This window comes from Aotus nancymaae, unplaced genomic scaffold (genome assembly GCF_030222135.1).
Source record: "Aotus nancymaae isolate 86718 unplaced genomic scaffold, 86718_ANA_hifiasm-v0.15.2.pri h1tg000036l, whole genome shotgun sequence".
Taxonomy (NCBI): domain Eukaryota; kingdom Metazoa; phylum Chordata; class Mammalia; order Primates; family Aotidae; genus Aotus; species Aotus nancymaae.
This window is the reverse complement of record NW_026988450.1, coordinates 78,115,156-78,137,920: the sequence shown is the minus strand read 5'-3', so window position 1 is coordinate 78,137,920 and position 22,765 is coordinate 78,115,156. Positions and strand designations below refer to the sequence as shown.

The 22,765-nt window shown below is 38.2% G+C and overlaps 1 protein-coding gene across 24 annotated transcripts in view; it reads left to right on the top strand.

The window, feature by feature from the left end:
- Positions 1 to 19,086, top strand: part of CYRIB (CYFIP related Rac1 interactor B) — a 172,348-nt gene extending 153,262 nt beyond the window's left edge. For 23 of the 24 annotated variants that reach the window (XM_064384598.1, XM_064384585.1, XM_064384594.1 and 20 more), the window contains 7 exons: positions 5,370 to 5,506; positions 6,767 to 6,844; positions 8,863 to 8,979; positions 9,910 to 9,989; positions 11,471 to 11,597; positions 13,612 to 13,682; positions 18,344 to 19,086. In XM_064384598.1, coding sequence (XP_064240668.1) covers positions 6,767 to 6,844; positions 8,863 to 8,979; positions 9,910 to 9,989; positions 11,471 to 11,597; positions 13,612 to 13,682; positions 18,344 to 18,407 — 537 coding nt within the window. In that variant the 5' untranslated portion in view covers positions 5,370 to 5,506 and the 3' untranslated portion in view covers positions 18,408 to 19,086. The remainder of the gene's footprint in view (positions 1 to 5,369; positions 5,507 to 6,766; positions 6,845 to 8,862; positions 8,980 to 9,909; positions 9,990 to 11,470; positions 11,598 to 13,611; positions 13,683 to 18,343) is intronic. The other variant, XM_064384595.1, reaches the window with a different exon arrangement.
- Positions 19,087 to 22,765: the final 3,679 nt, after the last annotated feature.

Genomic DNA, 22,765 nt, shown 5'->3' with positions numbered 1-22,765 from the left:
TTCTAAGTAAAGCAAGCTTGTTAGACTAGAAGATTACAGTGTAATCTTATCATTTCCTTCAGTCCTGGCCTTTTAGTTCATTTAGACGATTTTTGTCCACAAATTATTTTCCTCATCTTCTGTGGTTTTACATACATGAATCTGAGCATAATTAGCAATGATTTTAAGAACACAAAAGTTTAAATAACCAAGGACTTGAGAATTAGTTTTCTATATTTGGGAAAAGGACTTACTGTAGAGATGGAGAGACATTCTACCAAGAGATTTCTCATAGTAGGACCCTTTATCATGCAGAGAAATCAAGGAGACTTTCTTGAAATTTTTTGCGGGTTATGCTCAACGCATATATCTAAAACTGTAGAAGATGAGAAATAGGCTGGGCGTGCTTGCTCATGCCTGTAATCCCAACACTTGCAGGCTGAGGTTGGGAGATTGCTTGAGCTCAGGAGTTCAAGACCAGCCTGGGCAACATGGCAAAACCCCATCTCTTTAAAAAAAAAAAAAAATAGCTGAATGTGGTGGCACATACTTGTGGTCCCATCTACTCTGGAGGCTGAGGTGGGAGGATCACCTGAGCCCGGGAGGTCAAGGCTGCCGTGAGCTGTGATCATACCACTGTACTCCAGCCTGGGCAACAGAACGAGACTCTGTCTCGAGAAAGAAAGAAATAGAAAGCTAATGATATACTCAACATTGTCTAGGGAGTTATTAAAGCCAAAAGAATTTAAAACAGTTTGCTTTTTCCCTTGCTTGGGAAAAATTATTCGAAGTCAAAATTGTGTCTGCATTATGAGTGAGCAAAATTGTAACTCTCTTTTTTGTAGGAGGAGGAGGCAGAGCAGGTAAGATTTAGCCAGTTAGCTCCTTGTGTGATTTTAAAGATGTAAATGTGAAGCACTTTATTTTGTATACGTATAGGCACAGGGGAGGAATAGTATAGGTGTGTGTCAGAAATTAGGATGATTTGAATGTAGTTAATTTCTTAGCACATACTTCTGTATAGTATGAATTTTTGAAATGTATGAACATGTTACAAATTAATCATAAGAAAATTATACTGTGATTGTTTGTTTTTTAAATACCTAAGCCAGAAACCAGGGGAGATATATATTATAAGACTGAAGTCATACTGGAGACCCAAAGGCTGAATTTAGACTTGAGATGTAATTTGTCTGGCCCACATAATTGTAAAAATTTCTAATTAGTTGCCAGATTTCACACTTGGTCACTGTATGTTTTTTTTTTTCTTTTAAGCCTCCAACAGTAATAATTGATGTGCATGTTAGCCAGAACCACATGGCAAACCATTTCTGTCTCCATTAGTTAGGACCTGTGCTTCCTAGTTTGTAGTAAGTTTTATTGCTTCATATTTTTTAATATCTTACTCTGTTTATTGATATTTGCCACTTGGCCACTTGTGTTTGTAACTTCCAAAGTTGAAGTTCCATTTTTTGAAAATGCTTATGTTCTTAGCCAGGTGTGGTGGCGCATTCCTATAGTCCCAGCTACTTGGGAGGCTGAGGCAGGAGAATCACTGAACCCGGGAGGCAGAGGCTGCGGTGAACTGAGATCGTGCCACTGCACTCCAGCCTGGGCAACAGAGCGAGACTCCGCCTCAAAAAAAAAAATGCGCTTATGTTCTAAAAAAGAAAGTAAGACAATTGCTATTTTTCCTTTAGCTGCAGTACAGCCTATTAAATGTCATGTTAACCCAGACAATAGTTTGGGTAGAAATGATTGTGTAAATTATCTTTTTCTTACTGGAAGTAAGAACTTAATTTATTTCCCCGATTTTAGAATTAGTTCTTTTTCAGTATTTGTCTTTCAGTCAAGTATCCGTATAGTCTGTAGCTTTGTGCTTTATAACCGAGTCAGCCTGGCTTTTTCGTCTTGGTTGTCTTGTCTACTACAGACAGCTTTTCTTATGCAGGTTTTCGGTGGTGCTCAGGTGCTGTTCAAGCTCATCTTGGTCTTTTAGCATATCCCAATAAACAGAATAATTGTAAAATAGGCCAAACTAGTTGGACTTAAATGTTATATTTTTACCATGGAAATTAATTGGTCTTGTTGTATATGTCCCATCATGGGTGCTGTCCCAGCACATGCAGCACCATGGAGCACTATGCAACTATGAAGATGCACATGGTCCTTCAGAATCTTGTAGTTCTAAGGAGAGGGATTCTTGGTCTGAGCACTACAGATAAACCATGGGTTACACTTCAGAAGATGGACCCTGATCCCTTGCCAGTTTGCATATTTATAATGGGACAGAGGAAGGATTACCTGCCTAATTTGAAGATCAGTTTTGCTGCCAGGGTTTAACCGTACTGCCCTGGGAAACTTGCTGTACTTGCTTGTTTTGGTCTGAGGCTGTCGAGCCCCTCCTGTTGAGGCAGCTGAAAAAGAAGGTTGTATGCTCAGGCAGTAGCCAAACTGCTTTGTCTCTCCTCAGTCTTCCTCATGCTTTAGGGGCTTACATTAGGGACTTCCTCCAAGGGTCATAATGAGTAAGTCCCTCCAACATGTTAGCTTCTTTTTGCTGGTCTGAATTTATCAAAATGTATTCTAAAGGCCCCAAAGGCCCACCTTACTTGGGGTCATAACTCTCGGTTGTCTTAAATCCTCTACAGTCCATGTCCTTGGTTTCTCCTCTGGGGATCTGAGAGTAGATAGATAGCAGTTGGTAAGAATAAATGGCTGTTGTCTGTAAAGAGAAACTCTCTCCAGGGACCGCCTCTTCCTAGTCATCTACTTACTCTTCCCTGTCCTAGCTTGTGGACTGATTTGTGATCTTAATCATTCCATCTAGCTGTCTTTTCCTTGCAACCTTCTTGTATGGTTTTGGCTCCCACATTCATCTGTCAGCTTCCTTTAGTTCTTCCAGATTTGGCGGCTTAATAGACCATTAATTTTCTCCTGGTCATGTGCTTTTTAAAAAATCATAATCACATGATTTTGTTTTAGGAGCTTCATCCAAGTCCAATCCCTAGGTCATCTTGTCTTTGTCCTCTCTTTCTTTCTAACTCATCCGGAGACCTCTGGGATACTTTCTGTGGGGTTCTTTGTCTCCAGTTTCTCTCTTGAGACAGAGCATTGTAGGCTAGTGGGATTGACTTGTGCCAGCACAGGCTTGCAGGGTGAGGCTGATCTAGCTGCTTCAAAGGCAGATTAGCAGATTGATCATCTTGAATTTCCCTTTCGTTGTAGATCTACCATTGAGCGTCTCAGCCATTCATAAACAAAAGTTATGCAACTGCTGGTCACCGACCATCCCAACTGAGCCAGGTGACCTGACTCTAATCCCAAAAGTGGTAGAGAACTTGGAGGCTGAAATTAACCCTGAGACTTGATAAAGTTTAGGCAAATGCAGTTTTCTTTTTTTCTTTTAACAGACTATAATAACATTTTGTAAACAATTTTTTTTCTGTTCTGTGTCTCTTTTACTTTGTTTTCTGCTTAACACCAACAGATGGAATGAATCTTGGGGAGAAGTAAACCATTTTTTAAAAACCCAAATGTTTGAATTTTAATTGATCTTCTTCACATCCACCATTATACCTCGATACACCATCCATACCCTTACAATCCATGGCTCCACAATGCAAATGAAGTAGCGTTTTAAAATGCTATCTGATAATGCCACTCCTCTGCTTAAATGATTTCTCCAGGGAGGTTAGGATGCCAAGGCCAGACTACTTCATGTGGTACACAAATCATGTGTATTATCTTAGTTCTGGTTATCCTCCTCCTTGTCCTCTGTATTCCCTCTGCACTGGTGGTCTTGCAGTTCCTCAAGTATGTCATGCTCTTGTTGGTTCAGGGTCTGGCTCCCTGCCTTTCTGTCTGCAGGCTCATGTTCATCCTTGCTATATACTTCAGTCTCAGTCCAGGAGTCACTTATTCAGGGAAATCTTTTCCTGGGCCTTCCATTAGGTGAGGTCTTACTGTTATACCTTTACACTGTACTGTGTATTGCTTTTCAGCACATATCACAACTGTAGTCATTTGTCTGCCTTTTCTCTATATAATAAAGCTCCATATAGGCACAGGGAGCATGTCTGTCTATATCCATTTCCCAGTGCTTGGCACAGGGTAGCCAGTCAATATGTTTTCTGACTTACTGGAAAAAAAAAAGGATAATAGCTGTCATTTGGAGTAATTTTATGGATGAGAAATGATGTTGGTGAAGTATCTAGTTCAGTACCTGGTGTATATCAAACGCATAAGAAGTACCTACTATTGTTTTTAATCAATAATGTTTTATGAGGTTACAGAAGTAATTGATATTATTGGTAGTAATCAGGAGGTTAATGTTTTATAAGGTTACAGAAGGCTACGTACAATATTGCTTTCTTTCAGAGACAGTTTATTGTGGTGGAAAGAATAGGGCTTTGGAATCAGAAGTACCTGGCATTTACTAGCTATAACTTTGGGCTCTAAGCTCTTTGAAACTCATTTGATCCATCTGCAGTGACCATGTCATAGCTGATAGTGAAAATCATTTAAGTTATGAGCTGATGACTTGACATAAAATTTTAAATTAATCATTAATATTTGTTTATTAATCTGACATTTATTAACATCAGATCATAGTTTAACTCTGTAAGCTCTTATTTTCTCTGACCAGAATCTAGCATTAGTTTCCAGTTCTGTGATCTGTAACTGAATTAGTTTATGTGGCTTTTTGAAGCGAAATATTAGTATTTCCATTATCAAACACAGTATTTATTAGTCTGGCATTCCATAAGTAGCACTTAATTTCAAAGGGACCATTTTGCTCATGTAATGAATTAGAATATTTATATTGTAGTCTTGAAATACCAAGTTCTAAGACAAGAAACTTATTGAAATACATATTTTGTTCTCTTTAGTAGCTGAAGGAAAACAATTTGTGTTTATGAATAAATGACATATTCAAAGTATGAGAAATTGGTAATAGATTCATAGGCATATACAGACAGTGTGGACACAGTGCCACTGAAGAAGTTACTCAGTTGTAGGTAATAAATACCATTTCATAAAACCAAATTCCACACTATGGGAAATGATTAAAGCAATATAAAATTTGCCCTTTGATCCTGGTGTTTAATTCAAATTCACTTCTGCACTATTTTCAATCTGGGTTTACAGAATTGTAAACCCTTGAATTAGTCCCTTTAAGGTTTTTATTCTGTTAAACAGTATTCAAAATGTATGCAGTACATTAACAGTGGCAACATTTAAACTTCTTAATTAGTTTTGATTATATTTAGATCATCTGGTTTTTAAAGAGAACTTTTCTGGGAATTAATATTTATGAATTGTTCACTTTTTAATAAATATCACACAGATACAAACAACTTAATGTTCTTATCAATTTTTTTCTTTAGAAGCAGCATTAAGAGGTCTTCTGGGAGCCTTAACAAGTACCCCGTATTCTCCCACCCAGCATCTAGAGCGAGAGCAGGCTCTCGCTAAACAGTTTGCAGAAATTCTTCATTTCACACTCCGGTTTGATGAACTCAAGGTAGAATTATCTATTGGCCCTGATTGTTACGAAAAGCATGAATCTTTTAGTGAGTACTAGGAGGAAGAGCTGGGAAACCTTGTTAAAATGTATTTAAATAATGACTACTAGACTTTAATAAAAATGGGAAACTGGATTTAGAAATTATGACTGGTCTTTTGATATATGGCAAAGACCAAATTATTGAGTATTCAGTCTCAATCTTTTTATTTTTTTTGGAGATGGAGTCTTGCTCTGTCACCCAGGCTGGAGTGCAGGGGCATGGTCTCAGGTTACTGCAGCCTCTGCCTCCTGGGTTCAAGCGATTCTCCCGCCTCAACCTCCGAGTAGCTGGGATTACAGGCATGCGCTACCATGCCCAGCTAACATCTTATTTTATTAGAGACGGGGTTTTGCCATGTTGGCCAGACTGATCTTGAACTCTTGATCTCAGGTGATCCACCTGCTTTAGCAGTCTTCATTTAACTTTGTTTAAAAATTATCTCTGAAACGAAACGTTGAGCTTCTTTTCTAATAATTATTCTTTTCTGCTCACCCACCCACGATTTTCAACATTCTTTTATATGAAAATGATGCTAAAATTTCTTCTTTTCCCCTTCCTCCTTTCTCTCTTTCTTGTTTTCTTTCTGTTTCTTTTTTTCTCTGTCATTGTTAATAGTGTTTGGAACTATAAATGCTTTGTTGTTAACAAGAGTGAACGTAAAGGAATAAGCACTAGGTCTCGTACTGAGAGACCTGAGTTCCAGTTTACACTCTGTCACAGTAACCCCAGTCATGGGATACTGGGCAGGTCCTTTGATTTTTCAGGGTCCCTGGTACCCTGTCTAGAAAATGGAAGAGCTGGATTCAAACTTCACAATTTTATGATTGTATCACAGTCAGATTTGTATGTAAAATTCTAGTGTGAGGATTGCTTTGTTGACCATATCTACATACTTCTATTGTAATAACTAAAAACAAGTGCCTAAATAGTCGTTTTTGGTTTTGTTTATTTTATAAACAATCTTTTGGTACATTACCTGAAATTACTGAAAAGGGAAGATATATTGCCTGTGACTGAAAAACAGTCTTTTGTTTTATATGTTCAGTCAGAACTGAATACAGTTATAACCCATCTTGGATTATACCAGTTCTAGTTCTTAAAATGATAGTATAAATTAGGGACTGTTTTTTACTAGTTAAAACTAAAGATTTTTCACTTAATTTTTTACATTAGCATTTAGTACATAATACATTTTTCTTCACAAATGTCTTCTTCAGATGACAAATCCTGCCATACAGAATGATTTCAGCTATTACAGAAGAACATTGAGTCGTATGAGGATTAACAATGTACCGGTAAGTTAATGCTTTGAATTAGGGGGATGATAAGAATAACTTAACACTCAGTCTGTTCATTTTATTCTTTTATTTGTTCATTCAGCTAGTGTTAAAGCTAGTAATAAAGTTAGTAATTATGGGCAGCCACGGCTGTAGGAGGAAAGAGCAAACTGTAACAAACCATATGGTGTTTACCTGTTTTTCTTCACAGTCTCTTAAATTCCCACAACTACTTCAACAAAATTTCTTTTCTGTATAACATTAATACTTATAAAATTTCTCGATGTACTCTCTTTAACTGTACAGAAATTTTGTGAATTCGTGGTTAGGAGTTTTTTGTCTCCATATTCTTAGAATGGAAGAGCCTTGTAGAGAAGTTGATGTGGGTTAATTTCTTGGAGAGAAATCTTGAACACAAGTCAGTTTTCCTCCAAGAAATTAATGGTGACAAGAGGCGATAGTGAGGTCATGGCCTATTAGCACATCAGTGCCTGGTGTGGCTGTTTGAGAAAATGGCTGTTGTCTGCTCCTTGGCTAGTATAGCATCTCTTCTGGCTTCTTTAGGTCTGTTAACTTCTTACTATCCTCCTCTTAAGCTGTTTATTACTTTTCTACCTCCAAGGAACTAAATACCTTAAGTAAAACCAGCGCAGAAGAAAATATTAAGTTGTTCTCTATGTATTCTGAGAACCTTCATGGTGATAATTGGTCTGAAAATTTTCAAACATCAACCCTTGTTTCAAGTAGATAGTTTAATAGAGAAATACTGTAACTGTGTAAGAAGTGACAAGTGCCATAAGAGATTTAAAAATACATATATCAAAGACAATCATTTATTTTCTTTTACCTTGACAAAATATTTTAGGAAGTACTTGCACTAAGGCACTGAGTTGGAGGAAAAGATTTCTCTTTATGAAACATTGTAATTTGCATCAATTTGATTTTGCATAGACCAGTTGCTGGTGTGAGGCTGACCTTAACATCTGTCTTTTTCATACCCACCATGTAAAATGAGATAAAAGCAAAGCAGCCAATCCTATACTATAGCCATCCTTGCCATCACTTAAGGCCAAAGACATTAGTCATCTTAGTTCTCCCTTTTACCCTCAATAATTACAGGTAAAAGCCACTTGTTTTCAACTGAAATACCTCTGAAATGTCTTCTCCATCCTCCTTTTCATCTCCCCCTCCTGCTATTCCAATAGAGAGCCTAATTCTCACTCTTTCTGGCAGTCATTCTACACAGCATAACTCATTTTCTGACCTACCGTCTTTTTCCATTTTGGTACAGCCCACCCACTATCATCAGTTAATTTTCTTGGGAAATCGGCTTAGTTGTCATTCCTTTTATCAAACACTCTAAATGGCTCCCCATTCTACATAGAAGAAAAATACGAACTTAAGCTAGCATTTAAAGCACTCTGTAGTCTGACCCCAACCTGTATCTTGCCTTGATTGCTGCCCCTTATTATGCTCAATTACTGAATATGCTGAATTACTCTCTAGGGAGTCATATGAAACCATGCTCTTTCCCCTGCCAGATTGGAATACCTTGTTTACCTGCCCAGTATCCCCTGCAAAAGCCTAACTGTTCTTCTGTGAGTTCTTAGTTTCTTCTAGTCCAACTTAATGTTCTCCGACTCCCTTTTTCTGTCATCACCTGTTAGAATCTTACCGTGGATGTTGTATGAATACTTACTGTTTGTAATGGAGGACAGGGAACACGTTTATAATCATTTTTCTGTCCTCCATAACATTTAGAATCTCTTGTATATAGTAGACAGTTCATCAAGGTTTTATTTAATTCCTTAATATCATTTAAAATATTTTTGAAGAGTTAATCTTTTTTTAAAAAAAAAGTGCTTCAGATCATTTGTAGTCTTTTTTTTTTTTTAAAAAAAAGAATATTTCAGTATTATGTATACATGAGGGTCAAAAATGTAATTGAGGCAGGCACTCTGTCTGGGTTCTTTTATAATTGTTACTTTACGTAATAATTTGTGAACTAACATCAGGTGCTTTTACCTTCCCTACAGGCAGAAGGAGAAAACGAAGTAAATAATGAATTGGCAAATCGAATGTCTTTGTTTTATGCAGAGGCAACTCCAATGCTGAAAACCTTGAGTGATGCCACAACAAAATTTGTATCAGAGGTAAGCATTGCCTAGGCAGGTATTCTTTGTGTTGTTACCCGTCCCCCTGATGCAGACGTGATCTCAGCAAGCCCAAGACGTTAAATACCATCTTGAAGCCAACAGACTCCCACATGTATGTGTTGAGTCCTGACTTTTTTCCGAGGCCCACGTGTGCACACCTGTCCACCTATTTGCAGTGTCTCTGGAGGGATGGTCAACTGCACGGCCAAACCAAACTCTGGGTTGCCTTTTGCAACCCTGCCCTTTCTTTTGTTTTTTTTTTTCTCTCTCAATAGTACCAGTGCAGGCGAAAACCTACAAGTTATGTCATCTTAAATTCCTTTCCGTACCTCACTCCATACATGTATTCCATCGAACAGTCTTGTTGGCTTTCCCTCCAAAATATTAATATATCATGAATCTGAAAACTTATTATTTTCTTGCCACCAGCCACATCGGACTTCTCTTCTGGATTACTGCATTCATGTCCTGACCATTCTTATTTTTTCCACTCTTGCCCCAATATAATCCTTTCTCCATAGAGCAGCCAAGTAATCTTAAAACATAAACCATTTTCCCTCCCTCCTCCACATAAAATGTTCCCAGTGACTTCCTAGTACTCTTAGGATAAAATCCAACTATTGCATAGCCGATAAAACTCTACACCTTCGACCCCCTCTCTGCATTGTTGGAGTTGTTCTTACACAGCTAGAATGCAAGAGCCTTTCAGAAGAGTACTGTCCTCGCTGTCTTGCTCATAGCTGTATCTCCAGTGCTTGGAACGGTTGCTTAGAGTCTAGTGCATTATTTAGGAAATTAGGAGTAGGAACCAGGTTTTAAAGTTGCTAAGTTTTCGTATTATGCTAAGTAATAACTGTTTTTTGAATTATGCTTAACTAATACCTGTTTGTTACTTTTACTTTTTTTGTTCTTCATATACTTCTACAGAATAAAAATTTACCAATAGAAAATACCACAGATTGTTTAAGCACCATGGCTAGTGTATGCAGAGTCATGCTGGAAACACCGTGAGTATCAGCTGATCTTTTTCACTTTAACAGTGCTGTTGAGATGACTGATATTTCAAAACATGTTCATATATGAACATGTTTTATCTGGAAGGTGGAAAGTAAGTATATTCCAAATATTGAATATTAATATATGAACAAACTTAAAATAATTTGGCCACTTAATGTACCTTCTGGTTAAGTATAAAATAGAGTTGGTCTTCAGGTACCTCAGACCAGTCAGACTGACTTAAACTCTTAGTTCTCTTCTCAGACAGAAATGTAGTGGCTTTTTTGTGGCTGGGATCTAGGAGAAGAGCTTGAAAGCTCCTTGGTTATACTTACCATAAACATTCTTTTTCCATATTTAGAGAATAATCTTATTCTTTTGCCAAAGGGCTGGAATTACTCTTCTCTTTATCTCTTCTTTCTCTCAATTATTAGTTGTCACTCTTTTTTTTCAACACAAACCTGAATTCTCTTCTTTTTCTCTCTCCTCTCTAAAGCATTTATGATGTATGACACAATGTGTCCTGGCTGGATTTTTTCCTGTTAGCAGGCAGAAAGGTTCTCTCCTGGATTCTATAATAATAAATACAGTCATGTGCTGCATAATGACGTTTTGGTCAATGAAGGACCACATAAACAATGATCCAAAGCACTATACTGTACATCATCTCATTGGAAAACCTTAGGAAATAGGAAGGCAACTATCCTCATAATCCTCTTCCTTCCCCCACCCCCAGTTTCAGGGAGTGAGGTCCTGGCAAATGAAGGGACACCATCCATATGCTTGGATGTCTCTATCCTGGTTCTCTACTCTTTCTGCTATGATATACTGCCTTCTATATGTAGGTAAAAGTTTAATTTTCTTTTTCTCAAATGAGAGAAGAATATGATTGAGTTTTAGTAAAATTGAAATCCAGTGATACTAAAAATATGTTTAGATTAAGTTAGCCCCTAAATAGCAAACCTGCTTGCTCTATTAAGCTAGTGACTTTTTTTTCCTCAAAAGTAGTAGCAGCCTTTACATAGCACCCATTCCCAACCTTTTACTTAGGGACTACTTCGATTTCTCTGAAATTGTTGCTATTAGTCAAGCAGCAGAGTAACACACTAATGTTGGTGCAAATATTATAGAAACCAGAATACATGGATGATGACTGTTCCCACTCACCACCTTCTCATCTCTCTAGGGATCTCACTGTGGAGTAAGGGGTATAACATTAGTATCCCTTTTTAAAGATCAAAGGGGCAAGTCAGCATCAGCTGAAAGTTGCATCAGCTCATTAAAGAATTTTGTATCTCTTTCAGGGGGTTGATGTGGAAAGGAAAACAGACATAAGATTTGAAGGTATCAGTGTAGCTACTTGTGAACTTACTGCATTAAACTAATTGATAGAAATTTGAATAAAATATTTTAGAAGAGGTTTTTTTTTGGTTTGTTTTTTTAAAGAATTTTGTAATGCACTTCTTCCATGCATATCTTATCTACCCTTCAGGGAATACAGAAGCAGATTTACAAATGAAGAGACAGTGTCATTCTGCTTGAGGGTAATGGTGGGCGTCATAATACTCTATGACCACGTACATCCAGTGGGAGCATTTGCTAAAACTTCCAAAATTGATGTAAGTTATTTATTGTTTTATATAAATAATTTCAAACAAGTTTCTCCATGGAAACCATAGGCTTTTATAAGAGCCAGCAAGCTGAACTGTCATAAAACTCAGATTTATAGTTTGTGAAGTGGTGGGCTTTCATCTCCTCTGTGCTCATGCTGTATTTTCTGTGGCCTGTGTTCAGGTGGAGTAGAATGATTGAAGGATGTGACTGCATTGTCTATTGAGTACCTTCTGGAAGGCTCCTACTACATATTTGGCAATATAAATACATAATTAGATATAAGTTTGAATCATGACCTTTAATTCCTTTGGCCAAAGGCCATTTCAAATAAAAATGTTTATTTCAAAATGCATATAAAAATTCAGTAGTGCTGCCGGGCATGCTGGCTCGTGCCTGTAGCCCAAGCACTTTGGCAGGCTGAAGTGGGATGATCACTTGAGCCCAGGAGTACAAGACCAGCCTGGGCAGCATAGTGAGACCCCCATTTCTACAAAAAAAGAAAAAATTAGGCAGGTGTCATAGCACATACTGGTAGTTACAGCTATGTTGAGAGGCTGAAGTGGAAGGATCCCTTGAGCCCAGGAGTTCGAGCCTGCAGTGAGCCACGATCACACCGCTGCATTCAGTCTGGGTGAGGGAGAGAGACCCTATCTTAAAATTAAAAAGATAGCCAGTAGTGGTGCTCCAGTGGAAAAAGATGAAAACTTACTGTATTTTCCCTCCCCTACACAGTCATAATAATTTATGACTGTAGTTGGGTTTCTACTTTTCTTCTCTCTGTAAAAGTTTGTATTAGAAATAGTTTTCTAATTTATCTACTTTGTAGTTTCTTTCCCCATCCTCTCATGTCTAGTTCATTAATGTTTGATGAGAATTGTCTTCCTGTTTCCCTTTATTATCTTAGCATTTCGGATCTCGATTACTGATTGCTAGCCACACTTCCTATGTAAAGAGAAATTAGTTAATATTTACTGTATGGTTTCCATGTCCCAGGATTTTATATTTGTTCTCTCTTGTGACTCTGAAAATACTCTTAGGATGTTAAGTGTCATCTCCCCTTTACTGACAGGGCAACTAAAGTTTAGCAGATTCAGTAATAGAATTGCCAGTAGGCTGGGCGCAGTGGCTTACGCCTGTAATCCCAGCATTTTGGAAAGCCGAGGTGGGCAGATCACCTGAGGTCAGGAATTCAAGACCAGTCTGTCCAACATGGTGAAACCTCATGTCTACTAAAAAAAAAACTACAAAAATTAGCTGGGCGTGGTGGCACACATCTGTAGCCCAGCTACTTGGGAGGCTGAGGTGAGAGAATCGCTTGAACCCAGGAGTCAGAGGTTGCAGTGAACCGAGAACATGCCATTGCACTCCAGCCTGGACGACAGAGCGAGACTTCTTCTCAAAGAAAAAAATTGCTAGAGAATGGTAGAACCCCCATCTCTCTGGCTTCTAAAGCCTGTGCTTCTGCTATACCATGCTTTTTTCACAGTAACCAGGCTAATAAATCTTAAATACCATCGTCATCAGGTCATTACCTTTTAAAATGATCTATAAGAGGCCCCTGCTGCCAGGCATAACAGTTCTATATGACTCATCCTGGCTTTCAACTTCTCTGTACCTCCAGTTCCAGCCCTGAAAAATTCCTACCTGTCCTCTGTGTGATACTTTATGCCATGGGATTTTTCTGCCTGAAAGCTCCTCTTTTCCTTACTAGCATATTCATTCTGTCCTTTGAATTGCCGCTCAGCACCTTTTGCAGGAAGTCTCCCCTTAGCAAACCCTTAGTTTTTCATTGCATGTGTGGAATTTTTAGTTTGGCTGATTTTGTTCTGAAAAAGTTTGTTTCACTAAGTGAGAATAATAACACTTAGGTTGGGTTTTTTCTGTTCTAAGAATAATTAATTTGACACAGTATGTAATCTCTTGGGTTCCGTAGTTGTGGTCTTGATTTATTTTACTATTTTGAGAAGGAATGTTACATGAAAAAAATGGCGGTTTGACTTTTTCTGTTTTCTTCTTTAGATGAAAGGTTGTATCAAAGTTCTTAAGGACCAACCTCCTAATAGTGTAGAAGGTCTTCTAAATGCTCTCAGGTGTGTATATGTATGTGTACATGTGTATAGAAAAAAATCTGTAAGGAAAGTGTTTGGTTTATGTTTATGTAAAGAAAATGCATTAAGTATGATTAGGACATAAAAATAAATGTTCAAGCTAGAAATAAGAAGAACTTATTTTGCTTACTGGTCATCTTGCTTCCAAATACTGGTTACTGTATCTCACAGTGAGAAATGTGTGTGTATACATGACAATACCAGCTTCATTTTCTTGTTGAAGATTTTGGCTTTTACTCGTTGCTTCTCTTGAAACAAGGATTACTTGTTTTTTTAATAAAAGTAATATATGCTAATTATAAATGCAATTCAGAAGACATAAAACATAAGTAAAAATAAATAATGTAATTTTACCATTTTGAGATAAACCACTATCAGCAGATAGCCTTCAAGTTTTTTCTTTACACATGTAGCTCATAATAGCTCTATGTAGTAGTCATCTTTTTACAAAATGATACCATACAAAGTGTATTGAAACTGGCTCTTTCCTCTTAATATAATTACATTTGTGTTCAGACTTGTGTTCTATTATTTTTATGTATTTCTTATAATAAAAATTAAACAGCCATTACTTAATGTCTTTTCTTAGCTTAGTTTTACTTAATTTAGTTGCTAAAGCTTCTTTGAATGCTAGAACTTTATTTATTTAGAGACAGAGTCTCACTCTGTCACCTAGGCTAGAGTAAAGTGGCACGATCTTCACTTACTGTAACCTCCGTCTCCCAGGTTCAAGTGATTCTCCGGCCTCAGCCTCCCAAGTAGCTGGGATTACAGACTGTCACCCAGGCTAGAGTAAAGTGGCACGATCTTCACTTATTGTAACCTCCGTCTTCCAGGTTCAAGTGATTCTCCGGCCTCAGCCTCCCAAGTAGCTGGGATTACAGGCGTGTGCCTGTATTTAGTATTTTTAGTAAAGATGGCGTTTCACCATATTGGCCAGGCTGGTCTCAAACTCCTGACCTCAAGTGATCCACCCACCTTGGCCTCCCAAAGTGCTGGCATTACAGGTGTGAGCCACTGTGCCCAGCTACTAGAACATTTTTAAATGAAAATCTCAGTTCTTTATAACTACATGACTACAGAGATTTTTTGACTACAGCGATTTAATTGGTAGTATTCATATGACATAAAAGATGATGTCCCATTACTTGATTATTTTGGGTTTAAACACAAAAATTATATGAACACAGAAATATTTAATGACATTTACTTCATAAAATGTAGGCTGCATCATTTCAGCTAAGTGGAACTGTCAAATGACTTATGAAAAAAATTTAAAAATAGTTTTTAAAAGATTATGAAAAGTGTTGTACAAGCAGTTACTGTTTGAGTAAAGGAGATCTATGATCTGTCACCAAGATTAAGGAACATAATTAAAAATTCTTATAATGTCAAACTATTTTAACCACAAGCCTATTTTTTAGAATTCTATATTCTTGGGGTTTTTACAATGCATACTTCAGTGGTTTTACCAATATTTAATAATATCAAGTCTTTCTTCCTTGATTTCTTTCTGAATACTCCCTGTGTCTTAGCCTGATTTTTCTCCCAAGCCTTTGTCTTTCTGATTGGTCAGACTGTTTGAAGCCAGCAAGCAGCAGGAAATCTTTTTTAAAAACTTAAGAGGTTATTGAGGTCTGGGAGGTTTTAGGATTCTTTCTTCAGCTTAAAAGGAGTATGCCTAACACAGAATCTGCTTTTTCCTTTAAGCATAGTTCTGTTTCCTTTTCCTTAGAATGAAAGCAGAAGAGGGCGGTGATGGCGAGTGAAGGACGGTTCCACACAGTAATCTATGTTCGAGGGAGAGGGGGAGGGAAGGAAAGTGCCATAGAGGCAGAGTCACCTGTCAGTTAGGAACATTTTCTTTCCTAATATAATAGATAATGGAAACTAGTCTGACTTGGGGCTCAGGCACTTTCCTTTTAAACAAACACCCTAGCTGATGTAGGTAATGCTGATACTTTGAAAAACAGTGCTTAAAGTAAAGCCATCTAGCCCTTAATATGGTTTACTGAGAGCAAATGTTTAGAAAGCATTTTGTAACCCCCAAAGTACTACACAAGTGTTACACACCTCCACAGAATAGAACTGACCTTTTGGAGAATGAATGACCAAAAGATTTTAAATGAGAGAATAATTGCATATGTATTTATATGTTTGTTTTGAATGGTTTTCTGTAGTAATTATTCATATAGAATTTTCTGTGCTACTAAGAGAAAGCATCAAGCCATATGTCCATTTTACAGGTGGAAAAATGGAACCAAATACATTTAATCATAAGAAGGAAAGAAATAAAGAGCTAGAGCTGGGAGTTCAGGTTCAGTAGTAGATAATTGTCTTCTTTATTAAAGAGTAAAGGTAAAAATTGGTTTTCTTTGGTAGAAAAATCATGAACTTGGAAAAAAACTTTTGTTTTTGTGCACAAAGGGAAATAATGCCATATATCTTCATGTTTTGTTTTCACATATATTAGATATTGGCCTTTTCTTGATAAATGAGTGTGGTGATGCAGTGTGCTCTGGATTGGCTTTGTCCAAAGAAGGAAGCTAAGATCACATCCCACAGAAGGAGCAAGAACTTGCGTCCTGGGTAGAGAGGAAAACACTTACCATTCTTCGAATAGCACAGTACATTGCTGAGTAGTGATACCTTTACCTACTCTGCAGTAGGAATTTCACTGTGCACATTACTTGGCTCTTTCCACTATCTGGTTGTATAAAGAAGTCGGGGAGAAACAAATGAAGAAATGGATTTGGAGAACCTCAGGCATCTGTAGGATTTCGTGTAATTGTGTATACTTTACATAAAGAGAACAAAAAGGTTGAATCCTTGTGACATCACTTAGCATTGAATGTAAATATTCCTTTATGGATTTTTTTTCTTTCCAACCTGGCCGTCTACTTTGTCTTCCTTCCACAAATATTTATTGAGCACCAGTTATGTGCCAGACATTCTGATATCTGTTCAAAAACATGAGAACAGTTTGGGGGTGACTTCTCAGTAACATTGTAGACAGCCTATCGGGTACTTTATAAGCATTCTTCAGGTTTTAAATTGATTTAAAGTGAACCTAATAGGAATTGGGTTTAAATTTCTTAAATACAGAAAAATGATCTGTGTGTACCTCCTGAAAATGATGTAGTCCTAGCTGGGCATGGTGGGTGGCACACACTGTGATCCCAGCTACTTGGGGGCCCAAGGCAGGAGGATTACTTGAGCCCAGGAATTGAAGTCCAGCCTGGGTAATATAGCCAGACCCTGTCTCTAGAAAAAAGATCTAGTCCTTAAGATTATACGTGGAATTCTTATGAACCAAATTAATCAGTCTATCTGGCTTATGTCCAAAATATAGTCCACATTCACACATTGAACACCTGTCTTCACTGCTGCTGTAATCTGGTCCAAGCCTTGACATCTGATCATCTCACACTTGGTGCTCAGTAACAGCCCCTTATTTAATGCCTCCCTGTCGCTCCTTCTGTTGCCCACAGCTCACCCTCACCAGCCAGAATGATAAAACTTAAGTGGCATCACACCCGTCTCCTGCTTAATATGCTTCACTGGTTTTCATTGCATTTAAAATACTCTCCAGACTTCTTACTATGTATGATCTCAGGATGTTCATGTGAGATGGTCTTTCCCTGTCCCTGTATGTAGCCTCTTTTTGTTATACTTCCCTCCTTTGCTGCTAGGCTTTATCCCATCACTAATATTAGTGTATCGTTATCTTTCTCCGTCTGCTGGTTGTAAGCTTCTAGAAGAGTGCCTGAGACATAGTAGGCTTGCCTAGTGGATTTTTACTATTTAAGGGAATACTGTCTTGAATCTTATAATAATCACTCTTAGTGATTCCTTTTTTGGATTCTTGTGTTGGATTTGCATGCATGTAGCAAAAGACATGCCTAGAAATAGGTCACTTGGAGAATTGAGACATTTTAGAGATAGGATAGCTGTAGTAATTGCGGTGTCTTAAATACAGAATAGAACAGGGGTTGGAGCACTTTTCTGTAAAGGGCCAGAGAGTAAGCAGATATTAAAGGCTTTGTGGGCCATGTGGTTTCCGTCATAGCTCCTCACCTCTGCCACCATAGCAAGAAGTGTAAGCATAGATGGTACATGAATGAATCAACATGTCGTGTTTCAATAACACTTTTATATGTAAGCACTGAAATTTGAATTTCATATAATTTTCACAATAATACATGAAATGTTACTTTTTCTTTTTTTGTCTTCCTTTGCCTGCTAGTCATCCGAATGTAAAAAAAAAAAAAAAAAACATAGTGTACAGCCCACACAAAAATTGGTGGATTGGATGACCTATAGGCTGTAATTTGCCAGCCTCTGGGATAGAACAGCATTTTCTTCTGAGTAAGAAGTTAAAGCTAATTGTTTACTTGAGCGCTTAATCAGTCATTTCAGCAAAGTTGCTGTAACTAAGTTAAATAGCTACTGGCTATTCAGTTAGAAAGGTGGTGAGGATGACAGGCTGTGCAGAACCTGAACAGGGTCAGAGCTACAATGAGAAGTCATAATTGTGTGAGTTTTGCTGAGACCAGTTCCTCATCCTGTCACAATGAGAGAACGCGATGCTGATTCTTTTTTAAATTTCCTAAAATTGGTCTCCTTTTCTTTTCCCTTTTTAGGTACACAACAAAACATTTGAATGATGAGACTACCTCCAAGCAAATTAAATCCATGCTGCAATAACAGTTCTGGAGTAAGCACCTGCTGTAGGCAGAAGACAGTATTCTGCAATGACTGAGAATGCACAGTTTTTTAGTGATTGCAATTACTATCTCATTTATTCTTGCTTTTATTTCTTTCCTCTGTTCCTCTTCCCTCTTTTTTAATCATGTTCTTGTTCTTAAGACTTCTTTTCTGTGCCAAAATCAGTAAAGTTACACTCTGAAGGGATATCATCCTTTCAAACAGGCCATCTAAGGCAGCTAATTATGCATTGCATTGGGATCTCTACTGAGAAAAATTCTGTGACTTGAACTAAATATTTTTAAATGTGGATTTTTTTTGAAACTAATATTTAATATTGCTTCTCCTGCATGGCGAGACTGCCTATTCTGCTATTTAAAAACCCTCAATGACTTTATTTTCTACTGCCGCCTTTTTCATGTGCAACCAAAATGAAAATGTTTAAATTAACTGTGTTGTACAAATGGTACCCAACACAAATTTTTTTAAATTAGTAATACTTTTGTTTAAAGTTTTAAGTTTGCATTTTGACTTTTTTTGTAAGGATGTATGTTGTGTGTTTAACCTTTATTAACTAACGTTAAAAACTGTGATGTGTGCGTAGAATATTACGTATGCATGTTCATGTCTAAAGAATGGCTGTTGATGATAAAATAAAAATCAGCTTTCATTTTTCTAAGTGTGGCTTGGTTTACTGATGTTTTGTTTTTAGGCTTCTAAAGTTTTCCCCATGTATGTTTTTATGGAATGCATATATACATTACATGATTTTTTTCTTCTTTTAGGGGAGAGCCGGGTCTTTTCAGTAGAATTTTGATCATTGTCTATGTATATAATTTTAATTGCTTTTAAAATTTTGCTAAGTATATTAGGACCAGTAATCTTTTCATTAACTGGACTTTTATTCTTGATTTCCTCTTGTATGGATATAGTAATGGAAGGAAAACCACATCCTTGCTTGATTCTCAGTTTCCAGGAGAGCGGGTAGCAACATGAAGGCAGAATAGCCCTTTAATCCTGGGAAGAGAATGATTGTAAGAGGGACTTTCCAGGAGAAAACCGGAGGACATGATCTCAGTAGTGGTAGAAAACTAACATGTTTTTTAGTTTAAGATCGTAAAACCTAAGTCATGAAATCTAAATCCCATGGTTGGAAGAAACTGCTTAAAGGTTGTCCTGTTCAACCACGCCAGTATTTTAAATATTTAGGATTATCTGAGGAATAAGACAATTAAAGTGGTTCATCATGGAAGAGAATCACAGAGGCTTCCGTCAAACCCTTCTAGATTAATAGAGCCAGATCATGACACACGCAGCTTCTCAAGATCCCATTCCTGCTGACCTCTGGCCCTCCTGCTCACTGCTCCCCCACTTCACACCCCGTTCTCCAGCCAGGCCCGACTGCTTGCTGTTCACAAATCGTTCCATGCGATGTCACTTCCTTAACTGTGGTCTGGCTGGTCCCTGAATCTGACATTCCCTTCCCCACCTTGTGACCATCTAATGAACACCAGCTTTCATCTTTGAAGGGTTAGCTTCTGTTACCTCCTTCATGAAGTCTTCTGGATGACATTGCCATATCCCTCTAGGCATTTTCTAAGAATAGTGTAAGGAGTTGAATAGAGGCCCCCAGGAGATACATTGACTGGGAACCTGCACATGTGACCTTATTTGGAAAAAGAGTTTTTGCAGATGAAATCGAGAATCTGGAAATGAGATCAGCCTGTACTAGGGTGGGCCCTAAATCCAATGACAAGCTCTTATAAGAGAAAAGAAGGGGAAATAGACACACACAGCTGAAGGCCACGTGAAGATGGAGGCAGAGATTAGAGCAATGCATCTGTGAGCCAAAGAACCCTAAGAATTGGAGGAAGCCACGAGAAGCTAGGAAAGAAGCATGTCACATTCTCCCTCAGAGTCTCGAGAAGGAACCAACCTTACCAGTATCTTGTTTTCAGACTTCTGACCTCCAGGATTGTGAGGGAATAAATGTGTTGTTTTAAGCCATGCAGTTTGTGGTATTTTGGTACAGCAGCCTTAAGAATCTGATACATGTATCTCGTAAAACATCTCTGATCTTACTGCGCTTGTGGCTGTGTTTTCTGATTCTATGAGAGCCGTAGTATCTGGATGCTGGAGAGAGAGTCTGTGAACTTGAGAGAAGGGCCGTGTCTGATTTTTTCCTTCAGTGTCCCAAGGAAGGATCTTGCACAGTACCCAGATTTGGAGACGTGCCAAGTGAATGCTTCGGTGGACTGAATGAATACAAATCAAAAGTAATGATGCAGCTGGAATGGATGCAGTAATATTGCTGTGGCCTGTGCAGTTACACAGTTCACACTCTGCATGTTGAAGAATAAGTGGACAAATCTCTTTAGCCCAGGGGCTAGCAAACCAGTCTGTGGGTCAATTCACCCACCATCTGTTTTTGTACAGCTTGTAAGTTAAAAATGGTTTTTAAAAAGGTTGAATAAAATCAAAAGAATAATATTTTGTGGCATGAGAAAAGCATATGAAATTCAAATTTTAGTGTTCATAAATAAAATTTTATTGGAACCTAGCCTCATTTGTTGACACATTATTTTTCGAGACTTTTGCACAACAGCAGCAGAATTGTGACAAAGACATATGGCCCTCAAAAGTGAAAATATATTTACTATCTGGCCCTTTCCAGAAAGAATTTCCCTCTCCCTCCACTAGTTCCAAGAGTAGGTTTATCTGAGAACCTAGTGTGATTGAAGCGGAGGGCTGCAGTGTGATCAAAGGAGTCAGCTCTGCAGCCAAAAGCTGACTCAGCCTTAGCGCTAGTACTTGCCATTCAGATAGCCAAAGAGCGCAAGCAGGCATCGTCTCTGCTAACTCTGTCTCTAGTTCTTATGTCTGTCCTTGGAGTGAAGGATTTTGGGGGTAGGCATAGACTCAGCCAGCGTATTAGTCTATTTTCACACTGCTGATGAAGACATACGCAAGATGGCACCTTACAAAAGAGAGGTTTAAGTGACTTAGTTCCATGTGGCTGGGGAGGCCACACAATCATGGCAGAAGGTGAAAGGCATGTCTCACTTGGTGGCAGACAAGAGAGCTTTTGCAGGAAAACTCCCCTTATAATAACCATCAGATCTCATGAGACTGTCATGAGAACAGCATGAGAAAGCCCTGCCCCCATGATTCAATTACTTCCCACTGGGTCCTTCCAACAACACGTGGAAATTCAAGATGAGATTTGGGTGGGGACAGCCAAACCATATCAGCCGGGACTAATTACTGCCTACTGGAGGGATTTATGAGTCTGCCCTGGTATAGGTAAATCCTTTGAACCCCAGTCTTGTCTCTAAAACGCACCTGGTTAGTGTGTCTCTACTCATCCTACACCCCAGCCTTTTTTTCACAATTTAGAGAAATCCATTGCCTCATCTCTTCCACGAAACGTGTCCATAATTAACTCACCACTGCCCCATTTCCACAGACCTCAACACACGTAAGTGGAACTTTTCTACTGGCTGGCTTCTCACCTTAAAGATTTGTACTAAGAAACATTCTGGACCATTTTAAGATTGCTGCAAGTATTTTAGACTTGTCATAAGGATTAATGACATTTGTAGTCAAATCGAGGTCTTTTGAGTTGAAATGTCATTCTGGTTCCATCTGAGATTGCAGTTAACTGCAGTTTTGAAGTTCTTACTTTTCGAAGTATATTTCAAACTTCTGAGTAAGATTTAATTATAGAAGATGCAATGGGAAGATCTGTGGGTCAAGGGTCAGGCGACCCAAGCCGTATCTCTACTTTGGAACTCTATTTTCCTCATCAGTAAAATGAGAGAATTGAGACAGATGATCTCTAACACTGATTCCAGGTCTCACATACTGTCTGCAAAAGCAGTAGTAGTGTGAATACTTAAAAGACAGGCTTTAGTCAGTGGAGGGTTAGTTTATTCTAACTAATAGCAGGACGTGCTATGGAGTTAGCTTTCCTCAGCCATGGTACCTTCTGAAGCGGACAACACTTCAGTTGTCGGGTTTTCAGAGCTGAAAGTTAGTAACTGCTCTGTATCTGTAAAGCACGTGGTGAATCCCCTTTGTTGTATCTGTTTAACCTGTGAAGGGGTACAAAGCGAGCCTTTCCTGCCTCACTGATGCCCAACCCTGAGAGGACCTTGATGCCTTTACATATGCTGTTTTCTTCTCTTTCTGAGCACCCCTCTTAATTCCCCACACCTGCCTGAGAAAGCAATGCTGGACTGTCCATATGCTTGAAAAGGGGGAGTCCTAGAGCTTGATCAGCTCTGAGGATGCCTGTCTTCCTGTTACCAGCTTCCCAGGGCCTCCCTTGTAACACTTATCACAACTGGAATGAACAA